This window comes from Procambarus clarkii, unplaced genomic scaffold, assembly GCF_040958095.1.
Source record: "Procambarus clarkii isolate CNS0578487 unplaced genomic scaffold, FALCON_Pclarkii_2.0 HiC_scaffold_112, whole genome shotgun sequence".
Classification (NCBI taxonomy): Eukaryota; Metazoa; Arthropoda; class Malacostraca; order Decapoda; family Cambaridae; genus Procambarus; species Procambarus clarkii.
Genome location: NW_027189145.1, coordinates 2,452,072 through 2,472,216, shown reverse-complemented (window position 1 = coordinate 2,472,216; position 20,145 = coordinate 2,452,072). Strand labels below are relative to the sequence as shown.

Below are 20,145 nucleotides of genomic sequence, written 5' to 3'. Positions count from 1 at the left end.
TTATACCCCTAGCATGTTAAGGGTTAACCCTTCTCAAGTCGATTGTGATCAACTTGAGAATGGTCCAGGACGGACCGAAACGTCGTCGTCCCTTCAATTTCTAGTGTGTGGTCTGGTCAACATACTTCAGCCACTTTATTGTGACTCATCACCTGCAAGTATCTGCATGTTTTGTTCATTATAACGAACCACTAAGTAGCTATTATGAGTCAAAAAGTAACGAGGAGTGACCAAATGATCAAATATTATCACTTCATAAGGAAAACTCACAAATGGACGAAGAAAATGACCATCTATTTTGTGCAAATGGCTATCTGCAATGCTTATGTGATGTACAACTACTACACAAAAAATACTAAACAATAATACTACATATACTAAAATACTAAATACTAAACATTTGTGGGCAGGAATTGGGAGTGTAGCTGGAAGGCGTCTGGGCGCTCACTCGCGGTTAACGCGTGGCCCGTCTTCAAGTCGTCGGCGGGTGGAGCGTGACCAGGTTTTTAATTTAATATGCTAATGTTCCTCTAGAGAATTCTATTGCGAACCCATTGATACCAAAATGAAAGACCTAAGACGAAAATTGAGGTGACCAGGGGGAAAAGAGTGAACATATTTTATCGCTTTTGCGGGCTCCTGGGTAACTCGTTCGCACTTTCTCTGTTTGCTGCGGGTAATTAGCCGGGCTTTTGGCGTTTATATGCATATAGTGCTGTAGAGAATTATATTGCGAACACAATGATACCAAATTTAATCTCGTAGGACGAGAATTAAGGTGACAAAGTTGAAGAGAGTATACACTTTTCAGAATTAACGCGCGCTCCCGTGAAAGGCTGGGACCCAAAACGCACAGTTGAGGGGTGGCGGGCGGGGCACGCCAAAGTGTTAAATACATGGATGGCGATATACTAAAGAAACTGTTCACGACTTTTGTTAAGCCAAAGCTAGAATATGCAGCTGTTGTGTGGTGCCCATATCTTAAGAAGCACATCAACAAACTGGAAAAGGTGCAAAGACACGCTACTAAGTGGCTCCCTGAACTGAAGGGCAAGAGCTACGAGGAGAGGTTAGAGGCATTAAATATGCCAAAACTAGAAGACAGAAGAAAAAGAGGTGATATGATCACTACATACAAAATAGTAACAGGAATTGATAAAATCGATAGGGAAGATTTCCTGAGACCTGGAACTTTAAGACCAAGAGGTCATAGATTTAAACTAGCTAAACACAGATGCCGAAGAAATATAAGAAAATTCACTTTCGCAAACAGAGTGGTAGACGGTTGGAACAAGTTAGGTGAGAAGGTGGTGGAGGCCAAGACTGTCAGTAGTTTCAAAGCGTTATATGAGCTGGGAAGCTGGGAAGACGGGACTCCACGAGCGTAGCTCTTATCCTGTAACTACACTTAGGTAATTATGGGTGGTACGCCGCTCTCGTTTATCTTCTCTCTCTAATCATAGCCCCCTTGTTACCGGGGGAGTTCTGGATTTTATATATGAGGACACTCGCCTAGTTCTTTTCTCTGAAAAAAAACTAGGGTATGGGGTGGCTCGGAGTGGTGCCGCCTCCACCTCTACACTATACCTATTCTTCTCCTCCTGCACACGCATCTCTGGACATGCTCCACTTGCAATGCTCCCGGAATGTTACATTGGTAAGCTGTGTCGTGACATGATAGTGCCTACGCTCTACAGGCGAGATTATACGATCTGGTTACACTGTCAGCCAGGCACTGGTTCTCGCTGTTGGAATTAGTGTTGGGTATGGTTTGTACTGTTTGCTTGGCCTCTTTGCATGAGTCTTAATGTGACCTTAACCTGTACGTATATGTTGTTCTTCGTTACACTGGGGCACAGCCCTGGATTTTGGTAACTTTTTGGTTTCGTCTTTCAGCGACTGGATCTTTTCTGGACTCTGGACATTAATTCTTGACTGTCATTCAGTGCCTGGCTGCACCCTTATATATACATTGCATATAGATATACATGTATACACCTTCTATACACCTTACCATCCTCCAATAGGTTGGAAGGGATGTTACCTGTCATTAGGGGGATGAACTTTGATGTTAATGTGAGGGTTGGCTTCTCTCATTAGCACATGAGATTGTTGGGGGTGAGTGTATTGCTTATCCTCGCTACAAGTCTCTCTGTGTATATGGTTGTTCATGTACATTCTGTTGCCAATTGCTTCTTGGGTCTTCTTAGTTCTTCATATTGCTTATGCTCTTGTCCCTAGCTTCTAGTGCTGGGACAATATTTAACCCTTAAACTGCGCAAATCATATATATATGATTTCAGTGACAAAACCGAAACCGCGCACATCATATATATATGATTTCGTGTCTAGCACTATAATTTAAACACCCCGCCTGGGATAGGGGCAGCTATAGTGCAGCCACTATAGTTGCCACTATGCGATAGTTGCCAGATGCCACCTAGAAAAAAAATCCAGGCCAACATTCTTGGGTGTAAGAGCATCAGTATTAAGCATGCCACCAAGGCTGGCGCACGCAGCACGAGCTCACAGCACCGCTGATCAGCTTGTGACCACAGCATCGCCTAAAAATGCCATAATATATATGATACTGCTATTATTTAGCGATGATATTATTTCAGAAGACCCCTGACTGTGATAAAACTGACCAGGATTCTGATAATAGCAGGATTGTGGTGATATTTAGCACTGTGCTCCATGGAGGGAGGAGTAATGCAGTGGGAGGGAGGGTGGTGGTGGCATCGTCTTTTGACTGTGTGTGGCCACCTTTTATTGACTGCACTCACCTTACCAGCTTAGTGGTTCGCTATGGTGAACACAAATGTAGATACTTATATATAACGTGTGCATTGAGTGTAATAACAGCAAGAGGAGTAGGTTGGGAGCCGCCGTTTTGGTGATGTAGGTGTGTCGTCTGCACGACTTGTCATGTTGTTTACTGGTGGCCACTATGGTCTTTGGGCACCATACCAGCTTATTTGTACAGGTATGGTGAATAAAACAGGTAGATACTTATATATAATGTGTGTATATATCGTAATAACACCACAAACAATATTGTTGAAGGAGAAATATTAGTGCGTCTGGCCTTGAGGGCGGCCGCCACCAGCTGACTGTGTGAGTAGCTACGTCTTTGTGCCTTTACTCACCATACAAACTTAGATATACAGTTCTGGTGAACAAAACATGTAAATATGTATATATAACGTCTGTATAGTGAATAAATGCAAAAACAGTATTGTGGGAGGAGAATGAGGGCGAGTGAGGTGTTGAGGGAGGGAGTGGCAGTGAGTGGCTGGCTGGTGTGTGGCGGTCACTCCTTGTTGCATTTTGACTCACAAGACCAACTTAGTGGTTTGTTATGGTGAACAAAACATGCAGATACTTATATATAACCTGTGTGTATATAGTGTAATAACAGCAAAACTATTTGTTTATTGTTTTATGAACATAATAATTGAATCACTAATATGCACACCATAATTTTGAGTACAGCGATGGTTCACACATTTTATTATATAAATGTATCACAATTCACTCTATTGAATAATATTACTGGAAAAAAACTAAGAAAAAATCAATCAGAGACATTGAAATAATTAGGTAATACAGTGCTTCCTCAGTCTAATGAACCCCGCTCTATCGAATTCCCGGAAGAGCCGAACAAATTGAATTCAGTACCAAATGTTCAGTGGAACATACAAATGTTCGATTAAGTGAGGAATGTTCGTCCAAGCGGTCACCGAGGCCGAGCGTCGGAGCTGGCTGTCATCAACTATGATTCGCCAGAGTGTAAACAGTTATACATGTACAGTATAGTGTTTTATTATCCTTACCCATTGTTTCTAGGGAGAAATGGTGATAAAATGGAGTCAGGGGGGTAATGGTGAGAGAGTTGTTGTCAGGAGGCAAGTGGTGTCATTAGTTAGGGTTTTTTGTTAGGGGGCAGGTAGTGTAAGTTACGTATTCTCATGGGAGGCAGGTTGTCAGCCAGGCAGCTGACAACCAGCTGAAATGGTGATAAAATAGTGTCAGGAGGGCATTGGTGAGAGAGTTGTTGTCAGGAGGCAAATGGTGTCAGTAGTTAGGGGTTTTTGTTAGGGGGCAGGTGTTGTCAGTGGTAGAAGTTGTCAAGGGAGGCTGGAGTAATACTGTACAGGTACAGTAGTGGTGTCAGTAAAGGCTGTAGAGGCAGGTACCACATGTGACTGGCGGCTCCTTGCTCCTCTCCAGCCCCCCCCCCCCACCTGCACCTGACCACCAGAGACCAGCCACTACTCCTCTCCTCTCTCGTCGTCAGATGCCAAGAGTCAATTTAATAATAATTATCGCATTATCTACACTGAGAATAGCCTTTTTATTAGAAAAATGTCATATTGGCACAATAATAATGGTGAAAATTGTGATATATACAGTACATATTTTAAACAGTTTCAACACATTTCCTTTTCACTTAATTTTTAATAAAATTGGGGTGTAGATAACAGTTGGCTTTGTGTGGCCGGCAGGTCGCTCCTTGAGCCATTGGGGGGGGGGGGGAGAAGGGGTTTGTTTCCTGGATCTCTCCCTCCCTCCCTCTAACAGCCTACGTACTGTATTGTAATACATTAGGTTTTATGTAATACAGTACTGTACTGTATAAAATTAATAAAACTTCAAAACAGACAATATTTTATTAATTATAACAACAAACAATATTATTTGAAAACAATTTGTAAGCCTATTTAGATTAAATTTTGAGTAGGCCAATAAAACAAGCACAGGTCGTGTAAACGTTAGGCCTTGGTGAGGTGGCTGGCACCATTTGTCTCCTCTCCTCCCAGTGTGAAAACGTGTTGCTCGCGCGTGAAGGATAATTTTGAACAATTTTTATCTTTTGAACTCTTATACTCTGTCAAGATGTCTCAGAGCAGCATTCGTGGTGTTCAAGATTTAAAACGAAAGAGAAAATATTTGTCAATTGATCAGAAAATTGATTTAATAGAGAAAGCAGAGCGTGGATACTCAGTCACCCGTCTCGCCCAAGAATTCAACATCGGTAAAGCTACAGTTTGTGATATAAAAAAGCAGAAGGATAATATTAGGAAATTCGTTGCTCAAAGTCAAACTCATGCAATAGGCAACAGGAAAACATTGAAGCCTGCTAAATACACAGATTTGGACTGCTGTATTCAAATGGTTTACACAGCATCGTGCAAAAGGAATTGCTGTTTCAGTTGATTCTATTAGAAATGCAGCTGAAAGACTTGCTGAAAAGTTAAACATTGACAATTTCAAGGCTAGCACTGGATGGGTATGTCGATTTAAAGAGAGGCATGGCATCATTAACAAGAAAATTTGTGGCGAAGCCTTAAGTGCAGATGTAGGAAGTGTTAATGCATTTAAATATAAACTTTCTCAGCACATGGTATCTAATAATCTAAGCTGGTTTCAAGTGTACAATGCAGATGAAACAGGCTTTAACTGGAAATGCCTTCAAAGAAACACTTTGGCCTCTAGGCTTGAGGAGAGTATTCCTGGTCGCAAGGTAAGCAAGGAAAGAATTTCAGCATTATTGTGCGGTAATGCAGATGGCAGTCACCGAACAAAGTGCGCAATTGTTGGGAAATCTGCCAACCCCAGAGCATTGAAAAACTGCATGAACAGATTACCTGTCGTTTACTACAACACCAAAAATGCCTGCTTCACACAGATTATTTTTGAAGACTGGTTCCAGAATCACTTTTGTAAAGAAGTAAGAAAGCATCAGATCAATGAGCGTGGCATTCGTCCTGCTGATGTAAAGGCAATGCTGTTGGTTGATAATGCCCCAGCTCACCCCATTGCTAAATTAACATCGCCTGATGGTAAAATAACATGTATGGCTTTACCACCAAATACTACATCTTTAATACAGCCCATGGATCAGGGGGTTATCTATGCTCTCAAACGGCTTTATAAGAGAGCTATGAATGTAGAAATAATGGAAGTTCTGCTCTCTCAGGAAGACGAGAGGCTTAATAAGGATACAAGAGCTAGTAGAACACTAGAAAACTTCAAGAAATATTCAATTAAAGACGCTATTTACATCTGGGCCAAACAATGGAACGAGTTGAAGGTCACCACATTAAAGAACGCATGGAATAAAATTCTGAGTCCAGTACCTGGTGAGAATAAAGACGAAGATGACTATGATTTTGAGGGCTTTGATAATGCGATTTTTGAGACATTAAGAGATGCTGGCGAGGAAGATTTGCAACTTTCTGATGTGACTGAGTGGTTAGATAATGATGCTGATGATCCAGGTTATGGTGAATTAACTGATGATGAGATTATCCAGTGTGTTACTGGTAATGGTGATGAGGATGCGGAAGAGGAGGAAGATACCTGTAGCATGTTACCTATTCCATATGCTGCATCATTACAAAACCTTAATCAGCTGCTTGATATGGTTGCTGTAACTGATGATGAAGACGTGGCAGATTATTATCTACACCTAAGGGGATTGAAAGATATTATAATGAAGAAGATCATAATGAAGAAACAAACTAAGATTCAAAAGTTTTTGGTACAGATTAACAGTAGGCCTACAGGACCAGCACCCAGCACTAGCAAGGACTCACCTGAGGATGCCTAGGCAACTGGACCAGCACCTAGCACTAGCAAGGACTCACCTGAGGATGCCCAGGATACTGTACCAGCACCTAGCACTAGCATGGACTCACCTGACGATGCCCAGGATACTGTACCAGCACCTAGCACTAGCATGGACTCACCTGAGGATGCCCAGGATACTGGACCAGCACCTAGCACTAGCATGGACTCACCTGGGGATGCCCAGGATACTGTACCAGCACCTAGCACTAGCATGGACTCACCTGAGGATGCCCAGGATACTGTACCAGCACCTAGCACTAGCATGGACTCACCTGAGGATGCCCAGGATACTGTACCAGCACCTAGCACTAGCATGGACTCACCTGAGGATGCCCAGGATACTGGACCAGCACCTAGCACTAGCATGGACTCACCTGGGGATGCCCAGGATACTGTACCAGCACCTAGCACTAGCATGGACTCACCTGAGGATGCCCAGGATACTGTACCAGCACCTAGCACTAGCATGGACTCACCTGACGATGCCCAGGATACTGTACCAGCACCTAGCACTAGCATGGACTCACCTGAGGATGCCCAGGATACTGGACCAGCACCTAGCACTAGCATGGACTCACCTGAGGATGCCCAGGATACTGGACCAGCACCTAGCACCAGCAAGGACTTACCTGAGGATGCCCAGGCAACTGGACCAGCACCCAGCACTAGCCATAACTTACCTGGGAGTGCCAATTGAGCTGTACAACACAGTTCTAATGACATAAATGTACAAAGTGTAAAAAGTGTAGTTTAAGTGATACAGTACAGTATACGTTTACTTAAGTACTGTAGTGTGATTCTAGTGGTTTGTACTTTATGTACAGACTGTAGTGTATAATGTACATTTGTTAGAAAAGTTACTGTTCCTTAATGAATTTATATTCATGTCATATCTGGCACTCTCAGGGTATTGAGGCTAAAAATCTACACTACACAACTCAACTGTTAAGGTAAATACAGTAAAACACAGAAACAATTTATTGCTAGATTTATAAACTAGATTTTAGATTTAGAAAGATTACATAAATTAGGGTTAATTTTTTTTTTTTTGGGGGGGGGGGGGGGGGGTCAGAGGGTTTTTTTTGGGGCCGGATTGATGGAACGAATTCCGCACTGGAACGAATCTGCCTCGCCCCATATAGTTCGTTCAAGTGAAGACACTGTAAAATATTTGTGGCAACTGCCGCCTGACAGCTCGAGCAGAGTAGACCTCGTCTGGCGAAGGCTCTGTCAACGCCCCTTTTTTGCCACACTTCCCTACCCTATTGTGGCTAAAATATGCCACCTACGATTTTTTTGTTATTTTTTCCGTGATCAGGGAACAAAAATTAACACTTCTATAAGTTGAAAGAATTTTTTGGAATTTTTTGTTGTTGCGCCTGTGGGTGTTAATTCCATTTGGACCCCTAGCGGTTTGAGGGTTAAGGTCTTTTCTTTGCATTTTTATGTATTACTACAGTACCTCTATACTACACATTGTTGTGTATCTTGGAAGGTGCATGTTGGCTTTTCTCATGCTCGTGCTAAGTTGGGCTGTGTTCATGTTCACTTCCCTGTTGTTGAACGGGCCCAGTGTTCCATTATAGGTCTGAGTTCTTCCTCTTATCCTTGTCTGTCACTACCAGCTTCTGCGTTGCAGTGTTTGCAGGTAGATATAGTTTTCCGATCATCCACTCCTGCCCTACAGTTAATTTTCTTTGGGCCTTTTCTTTGTGTTCCCTTTCAGGACAGTACATTTATGTTTTAGTGCAGTACATGTTCTACATAGTTCTCCTCATTTCTTCCTCTGCGACATGTGCATCGTTCTGCCCTGCGGGGGCTGGTGGTGCCGCTCCTGTGGGTTGCGGTGTCACAGTTTTTCGCTTCGCGTTTTGGTGCGTGGTGCTCGTTTCCTTGTTGGCCTCTACCTGGGCCCTGGTTCTTAGGTTTTTATTGCCATTTTGTCCTTGCTATTTGAAAAGTCTGCGTTTCAGCAGTTTCTGCAAGCGGCTTTTTCTCATCTTTAAATGTTGGCCTTATCGTTCTTTCGGGGGTCGGGGAGGGGGGGAAATCCCTCCCTCAGCATTACTCTTCCCACCATACTATGCACAGCGCTAATTATCACAACATTCCTGCTATTATCAGAATCCTGGACATTTTTATCACGGGGGGGGTCTTTTGTAATACTATCATCGCTAAATAATAGCAGGCACATGTATATTTTGACATTTTTAGGAGATGCAGTGGTCACAAGCTGAACAGCAGTGTTGATAGCTTATGCTACGTGCACTAGCCTTGGTTGCTCAGTCAGTACTGAGGCTCTCACACCTGGGAATGTTGACCATGATTTTTTTTTTAATGGCATCTGTTCACAAGAGCCCTGAGGAAGCTGATGTGAACCCCATATAGCCGTGGGACTTTTAAATCTTGCGTGGTACTCCAACACACGAATAGCTGTGGTGCACAGTTCCATGACAGTTACTCACCACAGCTATTGATGTGTTGCGCAGCTTATGGGTTAACCCCAGGGCTGCTCTTGCAGTTATAGCCTGCAACATGCCCAGGCACAAGAAATACAAAAATACATATCTTTTTTTCATCTTATAAAAGTATTCATTTGTGTTCCCTGATCACGGGAAAAATAATAAAAAAAATTATAGGTGGCATATTTTGGCTTCAAGAGGGTGTGGAAGTCTGACAAAAATGAGGCGTTGACAGAGCAAGTGTCGGAGGAGGTCTGCTCCGCCCAAGCTGTCAGGCAGGAGTTGCCACAAAGATATTATTACCTATTTATTTCAATGTCTCTGATTTGTTCTCAGTTTTTGGCAATACTATTACTCAATAATGTGTAGTGTGATATATTTATATAATAAAATGTGTGATCCAACTGTACAACTAAGCTAGTATGATGAGTCAAGACAATAATTGAGATCGCCACACAATCAGCTGATGCTCCCTCCCTCACTCGCCAGCATTCCTACTCCCACAATAACATTTGTGCTGTTTTCACATTATAAACACACATTATATATAAGTATCTACATATTTTGTTCACCATAACTGTACAATTAAGCTGGTATGCTGCCCAAACAACAGTGGCCACAACAAAATTGCTTGTCAAGAGACACCTGTCACCAAAATGGCTCCTCCCAACATACTCCTTTTGCTGTTATTTCACTATATACATTTGTTATACAGTATATAAGTATCTACATTTGTGTTCCCCATAGTGAACCACTAAGCTGGTATGGTGAGTGCAGACAATAACAGGTGGCCACAGGTCCGCTTGGAGCGTGCTGTCCAAGCGGACAGCACGCTGGACATGTGATCCTATGGTCCCGGGTTCGATCCCGGGCGCCGGTGAGAAACGATGGGCAGAGTTTCTTTCACCCTATGTTCCTGTTACCTAGCAGTAAATAGTTAGTCAGCTGTCACGGGCTGCTTCCTGGGGTGTGTGTGTATGTGTGGTGTGAAAAATAAAAAATTAAAATTGTAGTAGTAGTAACAGTTGATTGACAGTTGAGAGGCGGGCCAAAAGAGCAGAGTTCAACCCCCACAGCACAACTAGGTGAATACAAAGTCAGCAGATGCGACCTCCCTCAGCATTACTGCTCCCACCATACTGTACACAGTGCTAATTATCACAACAGTCCTGCTATTATCAGAATCCTGGTCAATTTTATCACAGTCAGGGGTCTTCTGTAATACTATCATTGCTAAATAATACCAGTTACATATATAGTTTGACATTTTTAGGCGATGCTGTAGTCACACGCTGAACAGCAGTGCTGTTAGCTCATGCTGCGTGCACCAGCAGTGCTGTTAGCTCGTGTTGCGTGCACCAGCAGTGCTGTTAGCTCGTGTTGCGTGCACCAGCAGTGCTGTTAGCTCATGCTGCATGCACCAGCAGTGCTGTTAGCTCGTGCTGCATGCACCAGCAGTGCTGTTAGCTCGTTCTGCGTGCACCAGCAGTGGTGTTAGCTCGTGCTGCGTGCACCAGCAGTGCTGTTAGCTCCTGCTGCATGCACCAGCAGTGCTGTTAGCTCCTGCTGCGTGCACCAGCAGTGCTGTTAGCTCCTGCTGCGTGCACCAGCAGTGCTGTTAGCCCGTGCTGCGTGCACCAGCAGTGCTGTTAGCTCGTGCTGCGTGCACCAGCAGTGCTGTTAGCTCGTGCTGCGTGCACCAGCAGTGCTGTCAGCTCGTGCTGCATGCACCTGCAGTGCTGTTAGCTCATGCTGCGTGCACCAGCAGTGCTGTTAGCTCCTGCTGCGTGCACCAGCAGTGCTGTCAGCTCGTGCTGCGTGCACCAGCAGTGCTGTCAGCTCGTGCTGCATGCACCTGCAGTGCTGTTAGCTCGTGCTGCGTGCACCAGCAGTGCTGTTAGCTCGTGCTGCGTGCACCAGCAGTGCTGTTAGCTCGTGCTGCGTGCACCATCAGTGCTGTTAGCTCGTGCTGCGTGCACCAGCAGTGCTGTTAGCTCGTGCTGCGTGCACCATCAGTGCTGTTAGCTCGTGCTGCGTGCACCAGCAGTGCTGTTAGCTCGTGCTGCGTGCACCAGCAGTGCTGTTAGCTCGTGCTGCGTGCACCAGCAGTGCTGTTAGCTCGTGCTGCGTGCACCAGCAGTGCTGTTAGCTCGTGCTGCGTGCACCAGCAGTGCTGTTAGCTCGTGCTGCGTGCACCAGCAGTGCTGTTAGCTCGTGCTGCGTGCACCAGCAGTGCTGTTAGCTCGTGCTGCGTGCACCAGCAGTGCTGTTAGCTCGTGCTGCGTGCACCATCAGTGCTGTTAGCTCGTGCTGCGTGCACCAGCAGTGCTGTCAGCTCGTGCTGCGTGCACCAGCAGTGCTGTCAGCTCGTGCTGCATGCACCAGCAGTGCTGTCAGCTCGTGCTGCGTGCACCAGCAGTGCTGTCAGCTCGTGCTGCATGCACCAGCAGTGCTGTTAGCCCGTGCTGTGTGCACCAGCAGTGCTGTTAGCTCCTGCTGCGTGCACCAGCAACATGTACCAGCCATGGTGGCTCGGTACTGAGGCTCTTACACCCGGGAATGTTGCCCACTATATTTTTTTTTATAAATGGCATCTGTTTACAAGAGTCCTGAGGAAGCTGAGAATACAGAGAAATAGGGGGAATACAGAGAACATATACGGCACGCATAGACATGATAAAGCACCTAAATTATTGGGATAGTCTCAAAGTTCTCCAAATGACTAGAAAGGAGACGAGAGAGATACCAAATAATATACACATGGAAAATACTGGAGGGCCAGGTCCCAAATCTACACAGTAAAATAACAACATACTGGAGTGAACAATATGGAAGAAAATGCAGAATAGAACCAGTGAAAAGCAGATGTGCCATAGGCACAATCAGAGAACACTATAAACATCAGAGGTCCACGGGTCCACGGTTGTTCAACGTCCTCCCAGCGACTATAAGAAATATTGCCGGAACAACCGTGGACATCCTCAATTGTTTTCTAAAAAACATGCCGGACCAACTGGGCTGTGGTGGGTATGTGGGCCTGCGGGCTGCTCCAAGCAACAGCCTTGTGGACCAAACTCTGACAAGTCGCCAGGCTTGGGGAGTAGAACTCCTAGAACCCCATCAAGCAGGTATCAAGCAAGCTGATGACATTGAAGTAATTAGGTAATAATATTTATGTGGCAACTCCCGCTTGACAGCTCGGGCAGAGAAGACCTCCTCTGGTGCCAGCTATGTCAGCGCCTCTTTTTTGCCAGACTTCCCCACGCTATTTCGGCTAAAATATGCCACTTAGGATTTTTTACAGTATCCACTCAATTTAACGGCCTCTTTTATACCGATCTGCCGGTATTAACGACCGGTTTGGGAGCCCAGTATCTGGAGCCTGCTATACCGGTCTGCGGTCGATATTACCGACAGTCGGTATTGGGTTTGTTGTGGCATCAGCGTCCCCTCACATGGCGACCAGGCCGCCACCGACCTGGATCGTCCAGAGTCATATATTACATCTTAATTTTCTTTTAAAATGATTCACTTTAATGAAGAAAATTGTAAATTATTATTAATAAAATATTTTGAAACAGTTTTTATTAAGCAAAAGTCTTTGTTTTCTTATTAAATACCTTTTATAGTATGTATAGGCACTAGGTATTTTTTTCCCACGGACCTAGTATGTACTCCGCCGGGCCATGTGTTCCCATTGTTTACCGTGAACTCGCGCGGCTAGCTTCAATTGTGAAGGATATTACTGTACTGTAATTGTGATCTTTTTAATTTACAAAATGCCAAAAGTTACCCAAAGGAAGCGCCTGACGGTTGCACAGAAGCTGGAGTTAATTAAGAAACTTGATAAAGGATATTCTCATGCACGAGCAGCAGCAGAGTTTAACATTCAACATAATTGTCAATATTGAAGTAGAATTAGAACTCATGTGAATTAGTAGTAAGGCTAGCTGTTGTGTGAAGTGAGTGCCTGAAAATAAGTGTACTGTACATACAGTATGTACCCTGTATACAATATAAACAATATAAAACAAGCGCTGCAGAGGATGACGTAATCTTCACAGCTTCGTAATCTTCAGCTTCATTAAAAGTAAGTCAATTTACCAATTTTATTATAGTATTACAAGATATTAATTGTTTTTTTTCAACAAAAGCTACATATTAGTCTGCAAATGTATATTCTATCGTCAGCAGAGAAAAGGTGAGCTCAAAATATTTCGTCTTGGCTAGCTCTCAGTGACAAGGCTCGATCGCCATTGTTATGGCATGGCCGCCACAGCCTGTGTCGTAACATTAAAAATACATTACCTGCACTGTTCAGGGTAAATCAAAACACATCTCTAAAATTTTATCAAGACAATATTAACTCACTGATTGATACATGAAATATTTTTCAATACAAAGGAATGAATCAATTTTTTCCCACCCATCTGGACTTGATCAGAGCGTGTTCACACATCATCCATGCAGCAGCCAGCAACTGGCTTAATCGTCGGCCGTGCACTAAATTGGAATGCAATTACACAATGAACTTTATTTAATTTTAGTTATACAGTGTAAAATATATCCTACCTGAATGTTACTTGAAAAATTAACCGACCCGACTTAACGTCGGAAATAACGGAGCTCCGTAAATAACGACTTGGGCTCAGCCCCATATAGGCTGTTAAATTGAGTGGATACTGTATTATTTTTCCCATGATTGGAGAACACAAATAAACACTTTTGTAAGACTTTTTTTTTTTTTTGCGCCTGTGGGTTTTGAAGGCCAAATAGCCCAGAGCAGGTTAGAGGTTAAAAGTCTCGTGGCTACACGGGGTTCGTGTAGTCACTAGACTTTTAACCTCTAAGCTGCTCTAGACTATTTGGCCTTCAACACCCACAGGCACAAAAAAAAAAAAAAATACTTTGTCTTACAAATGTGTTTATTTGTGTTCCCTGATCATGGGAAAAAAAATAAAATCACAAGGGGCATATTTTGGTCAAAATAGCGCGGGGAAGTCTGGCAAAAAAAAAAAAAAAGAGGCATTGACATAGCAGGCACCAGAGGAGGTCTGCTCTGCCTGAGTTGTCAAGTGGGAGTTGCCACAAAGATATTATTACCTAATTACTTCAATGTCTCTGATTTTTTCAAAATTTTTTGCAGTAATATTATTCAATAGTGTGTAGTGTGATATATTTATATATACAGAGCACCACTTGGTTTCCGAACCCCTTGGGGACGAGACCCGTTGGTTATTATGTAAGTTCGTAAACGAGAAATGGAGGGAAAAAATAAATTAGAAATGTAAAAAAAAAAATTATTGATTTTTAAAATAAACTCTAGGGGGAAAATCGACAGGTTCATAGCATAAATGCGACCATATTTTGTTTGTACTCGCCAATAAGTGAAGTCCTGATCTGCTTATGTTGATTGATGTTGATGTAGCATAGTTATTTACATGGAAGAGGTAGTGGTGGATGTTGGTGGTAATTACCTAAGTGTAATTACCTAAGTGTAGTTACAGGATGAGAGCTACGCTCGTGGTGTCCCGTCTTCCCAGCACTCTATGTCATATAACGCTTTGAAACTACTGACGGTCTTGGCCTCCACCACCTTCTCACTTAACTTGTTCCAACCGTCTACCACTCTATTTGCGAAGGTGAATTTTCTTATATTTCTTCGGCATCTGTGTTTAGCTAGTTTAAATCTATGACCTCTTGTTCTTGAAGTGCCAGGTCTCAGGAAATCTTCCCTGTCGATTTTATCAATTCCTGTTACTATTTTGTATGTAGTGATCATATCACCTCTTTTTTGTCTGTCTTCTAGTTTTGGCATGTTTAATGCTTCTAACCTCTCCTCGTAGCTCTTACCCTTCAGTTCTGGGAGCCACTTAGTAGCATGTCTTTGCACCTTTTCCAGTTTGTTGATGTGCTTCTTAACACTTTTGCCCGGGCATGACGCAGCATTGCGTCATCCGTTTACTGGCGGTAATTCCGGGGATGACGCAGCATTGCGCCATCCACTTTAAATAATCACCAAAAATCAGGTTTTTATCCGATTTTTTTGGGACTGGTTTTAAAATGCGCGCCAATGTCTTCCCATTTTCTTTGTTGAGCCTCGTGGCCCTCAGGCAGCTTGGCACATGCCGTGGGCCCATTGTTTTCGCTCCACTGTTGTGACCAATGTCGCCTCCCCTCGCATCTCTAACGTGTGAACATTTCGGCTATTTTCTGTGGCTATATTTCTTACTGCGGCTTTAGAAACTATCTACGCTTACTCCACGATGGATAGTGATCATGAACAAGGCCCTTCCAGGAAGAAAATTGCGAAAGAAAGGCTTGAAAAGGGCGGGAATTGGGAGTGTAGCTGGAAGGCGGCTGAGCACTCACTCGCGGCTAACTTGTGGCCCGTCTTCAACTCGTCGGCGGTTGGAGCGTGACCAGGTTTTTTATTTTATATGCTAATGTTCCTCTAGAGAATTCTATTGCGAACACATTGAGACCAAAATGAAAGACTTAGGATAAAAATTGAGGTGACCAGAGTGAAAATAGTGAAAACATTTTATCGCGTTTGCGCGCTCCTGGGTAAATCGTTCGCACTTTCTCTGTTTGCTGCGGGTAATTAGCCAGGCTTTTGGAGTTTATATGCATTTAGTGCTGTAGAGAATTCTATTGCGAACACAATGATACCAAATTTAATCTCGTAGGACGAGAATTAAGGTGACAAAGTTGAAGAGAGTATACACTTTTCAGAATTTACGCGCACTCCTGTGACACCCTGGGTCCCATATCGCACAGTTGAGGGGTGGCGAGCGGGGTGCACCAAAGTGTTAAGATATGGGCACCACACAACAGCTGCATATTCTAGCTTTGGCCTAACAAAAGTCATGAACAATTTCTTTAGTATATTGCCATCCATGTATTTAAATGCAATTCTGAAGTTAGAAAGCATAGCATAGGCTCCTTGCACAATATTCTTTATGTGGTCCTCAGGTGATAGTTTTCTATCTAGAACCACCCCTAGATCTCTTTCTTTATCAGAATTCTTTAAAGATTTCTCACATAATATATAGGTTGTGTGGGGTCTATGTTCTCCTATTCCACATTCCATAACATGACATTTATTAACATTAAATTCCATTTGCCAAGTGGTGCTCCATCTACTTATTTTGTCCAGGTCTTCTTGAAGGGCATGACAATCATCTAAATTTCTTATCCTTCCTATTATCTTAGCATCATCAGCAAACATGTTCATATAATTCTGTATACCAACTGGTAGATCATTTATGTACACAATAAACATCACTGGAGCAAGAACTGAACCCTGTGGTACTCCACTTGTGACATTTCTCCATTCCGATACATTGCCTCTGATTACTGCCCTCATTTTTCTATCAGTCAAAAAATTTTTCATCCATGATAGAAGCTTTCCTGTCACCCCTCCAATATTTTCCAGTTCCAGAACAACCTCTTATGTGGAACTCTGTCGAAAGCCTTTTTTAGGTCCAGATAGATGCAGTCAACCCAACCATCTCTTTCCTGTAATATCTCTGTGGCTCGATCATAGAAACTGAGTAAATTCGATACACAGGATCTTCCAGATCGAAAACCATACTGTCTGTCTGATATTATATCATTTCTCTCTAGGTGTTCTACCCATTTAGTTTTGATTAGTTTTTCCAATACTTTCACTATTACACTTGTCAATGATACAGGTCTATAATTGAGGGGGTCTTCCCTGCTGCCACTTTTGTAGATTGGAACTATGTTAGCCTGTTTCCACACGTCTGCTACGATTCCTGTACTCAGGGATGCCTGAAAGATCAGGTGAAGTGGAATGCTGAGCTCAGATGCACATTCTCTCAGAACCCATGGTGAAACGCCATCTGGGCCAGCTGCTTTGTTCTTACCGAGCTCCTTGAGCATTTTTTCCACTTTGTCTCTAGACACCACTATGTGCTCTATGTTGTTCTCTGGAATTCTTATTGTATCTGGTTCCCTAAAGATTTCATTTTGTACAAACACACTTTGGAACTTTTCGTTTAGTGTTTCACACATTTCCTTTTCATCTTCTGTGAATCTATTTCCCATTTTCAACCTCTGAATATTATCCTTTACCTGCAATTTGTTGTTTATGAATTTATAGAATAGACCTGGTTCTGTTTTACATTTGTCTGCAATCCCTTTTTCAAAATTTCTTTCTGCCTCTCTCCTCACTGGGTTGACTTTGACTGGTGTTGGGTTGACTGGGTCAACATGTGATGAGTCAGGTGCAGGTGATGCAATGCGAGCTTTCTTGGAAGCCATTGCAAAAGACTCTTTAATTGACATTTGTTTGTGACATCATCTGCCACTGGCTTCTTTGTCACCTCACACCTCTGTACCACTCCCACACTGCATTATCAACACTCTCCACCTTTGCTTTACTTACTACCTTTCTATTTCGTATTGCCTTACAACTTTCACTTTTAGAGAAAGTAAAAAATTATAGGTTTAGCCTGAAGAAGATAAAAAACAGTACTTTTGCTAATGCCATATTCAACGCACACGACACTTCTCGGGACACCGTTCCCCACCTTCTTAATTATTTTAACTTTCTTCTCAAATGTCATCACTGACCTCTTTCTTTTATGTATCCCACTTGTTGATGCTTTCACTGACACAATGCGTGCATTTGGAGCCGACATGGTGCACGGAAGTTCCTTGATTGTGCAGATACAGTGGTACCTCGCATAACGAATTTAATCTGTTCCAACGCCGCCGTCGTCATGTGAAACCGGCGTCATGCAAAACATTTTCCCCACCCAAAACAATGTAAATACAAATAATCCGTTCCACCCCCTAAAACAACAATATGACATTATACACTGGTAATATTATACTGTACATGTTAAATAAATGTTTGTTTGACTGTTTCCATGTGTATATTCACTTTACCTTATGAAGAGTCGTCGCTGGCTTGAGGGAGCTGATCGGGAGGGAGGGAGGAGAGGGCTTATGGGGAGGAGGGTGACACCACCTCTGGGTCAGGCGGGCTCGCTCTCTTTGGGAATTTAACCCCACTAGGACCGGGTTGTGGTTCAATATCACTAGCACGTCTCTTCCCACCCTGTCCACTGACCATATCGCGTGTCACTTGCACTTGTCACTTGTCTCCGTTTGAGGATGTCCCTAAATCGAGACAGCACATTGTCATTAAACAGGTTCACGCACCGTGTTGTCACCGCCTTATCAGGGTGATGCTTTTCCGCAAATGCTGTCACCTTTTCGAACATGCCCAGCACGTCCCTGATCTCACTAGATGGGATAGCATCCTCGCAGACCTCCTCCTCCCCCGATGAGAGCTCCTGTACCTCCTGTTGCACCAGCTCTTTCTGCAGTTCCAGGAGTTCCTCGGTGGTCAGTTCATCACTGTGCTCCTCCACCAACTCCTACACATCAGCGGCATCCACCTCCAGACCCAGTGTGTGTCCCAGAGCGACAATATCATCCACTAAAAGAGCCTCCGGGTCATCCACAGGTGCGGATGCAGATGCAGGTGCAGGACCGAAACCTTCGAAGTCTCGCTCAGGGACACCCTCAGGCCACAGGTTTCGCCATGCAGAGTGTAGGGTTCTCTGTGACACCCCTTCCCAGGCCTTATCTATCAAACGCAAGGCCCCCATGATATTGAACTGCTCCTTCCAGAATTGTCTGAGGGTCAGCTCTGTGGTGTCAATCACATGAACACATCTCTCCAACAAGGCCTTCATATAGAGCTTCTTAAAATTAGCAATGACCTGCTGATCCATGGGTTGGAGGAGTGGCGTGGTGTTTGGAGGAAGAAACTTGATGGTGATAAACTGATTTTCAGGGAACAGATCATCTTGCAGTTGGCGAGGATGCGCAGGTGCATTATCGAGCACAAGCAAGGCCTTGAGTGGTAACTGCTTGTCGACGAGATAATTTCTCACTGTGGTGCCGAAAACGTCATTTACCCACTCACTAAAGAAGATCTGCGTGACCCAGGACCTCTTGTTCGACCTCCACATCACATTCAGCCGTGTCTTGTGAACCTTAAACGCTTTGAACACACGTGGATTTTCTGAGTGATAGACGAGCAGCGGCTTGACCTTGCAATCGCCACTTGCATTGGCGCAGAGCACGAGAGTAAGGCGATCCTTCATCGGTTTGTGGCCAGGCAATGATTGTTCCTCTTGCGTGATGTAGGTCCTCTTCGTCAGTTTTTTCCAAAAAAGGCCGGTCTCGTCACAATTGAAAACTTGTTGTGGCAGAAACTGCTCCTGATCAACAAATTTCTGGAACTCTGGCACAAAAGCCTCAGCAGCACCTTTATCAGAGCTGGCAGCCTCCCCATGTCGCACAACACTGTGTATACCACTCCTTTTCTTAAAGTTCTCAAACCAGCCACGGCTTGCCCTAAATACCTCATCTTGAGACGACGCACCTGGTATCTTCCTGACAAGGTCCACATACAGCATCCTAGCCTTAGCGCAAACGATAGCTTCAGAGACACAATCGCCATGCAATTGTCGTTCATTCATCCACACCAGCAGTAGCCGTTCCACATCTTCCAGGAGTTTTGGACGTTTGCTGGTGAGCTTGCTAACTCCTTTGGCCCCGTCAAGCGTCTTATATTTATCCTTGCCCTTCAGTATGGTGGATATTGTTGAGGGAGCCCTGCCATACTCCCTGGCAAGATCAACCACACGAATACCACGCTCGTGCTTTGCTATGATCTCTTTCTTCACTTCCACAGTGATTGCCTCTTTCTTCCCCTTGCAAACTCCTGCTTTCGCAGGCTGCTTCTTGGACGACATCGTGCGTTCAGAATTGTAGTCACAAAACCACAAACAAAAACAACACGAATATCAGAATTGTGTGTGGAGCGATACAGATGGATACTGGTCATGTGTGACACCAATACAACACTGTCGACAGTGGCGGCGTGACCCCACCATGTGGTGTTGACGTTTGTGGGACATTTGGGGCTTGACTCTATTTATTTAAATATTAATGTAATGAAAATCAATTATGAAGGACCACCCGCTTTTATAGTAAAGAG

The 20,145-nt window shown here is 43.8% G+C and overlaps 2 protein-coding genes across 2 annotated transcripts; one reads left to right on the top strand and one right to left on the bottom strand.

Annotated features, from left to right (window-relative positions):
- The first annotated feature begins 4,899 nt into the window (after positions 1–4,899).
- Positions 4,900–8,886, top strand: LOC138360474 (tigger transposable element-derived protein 7-like). Its single transcript, XM_069320262.1, has 3 exons — positions 4,900–5,049; positions 5,189–6,547; positions 8,851–8,886. Exons 1-3 carry the CDS (start codon positions 4,900–4,902, stop codon positions 8,884–8,886), a joined length of 1,545 nt encoding a protein of 514 aa, XP_069176363.1.
- Positions 8,887–18,511: 9,625 nt separating this feature from the next.
- LOC138360473 (tigger transposable element-derived protein 1-like) lies at positions 18,512–19,900 on the bottom strand. Its single transcript, XM_069320261.1, has one exon. It carries the CDS (start codon positions 19,898–19,900, stop codon positions 18,512–18,514), a length of 1,389 nt encoding a protein of 462 aa, XP_069176362.1.
- Between the last annotated feature and the right edge of the window lie 245 nt (positions 19,901–20,145).

What these genes read in the sequence shown, in the direction of transcription:
- LOC138360474 (XM_069320262.1), top strand. Translation starts at nt 4,900, where the DNA reads ATGTCTCAGAGCAGCATTCGTGGTGTTCAAGATTTAAAACGAAAGAGA. An exon ending in TCAACATCGGTAAAGCTACA is followed by an intron (nt 5,050 to 5,188) that starts GTTTGTGATATA and finishes TGGTTTACACAG; the next exon opens with CATCGTGCAAAAGGAATTGC. An exon ending in CTAAGATTCAAAAGTTTTTG is followed by an intron (nt 6,548 to 8,850) that starts GTACAGATTAAC and finishes TGACATTTTTAG; the next exon opens with GAGATGCAGTGGTCACAAGC.
- LOC138360473 (XM_069320261.1), bottom strand. Translation starts at nt 19,900, where the DNA reads ATGTCGTCCAAGAAGCAGCCTGCGAAAGCAGGAGTTTGCAAGGGGAAG.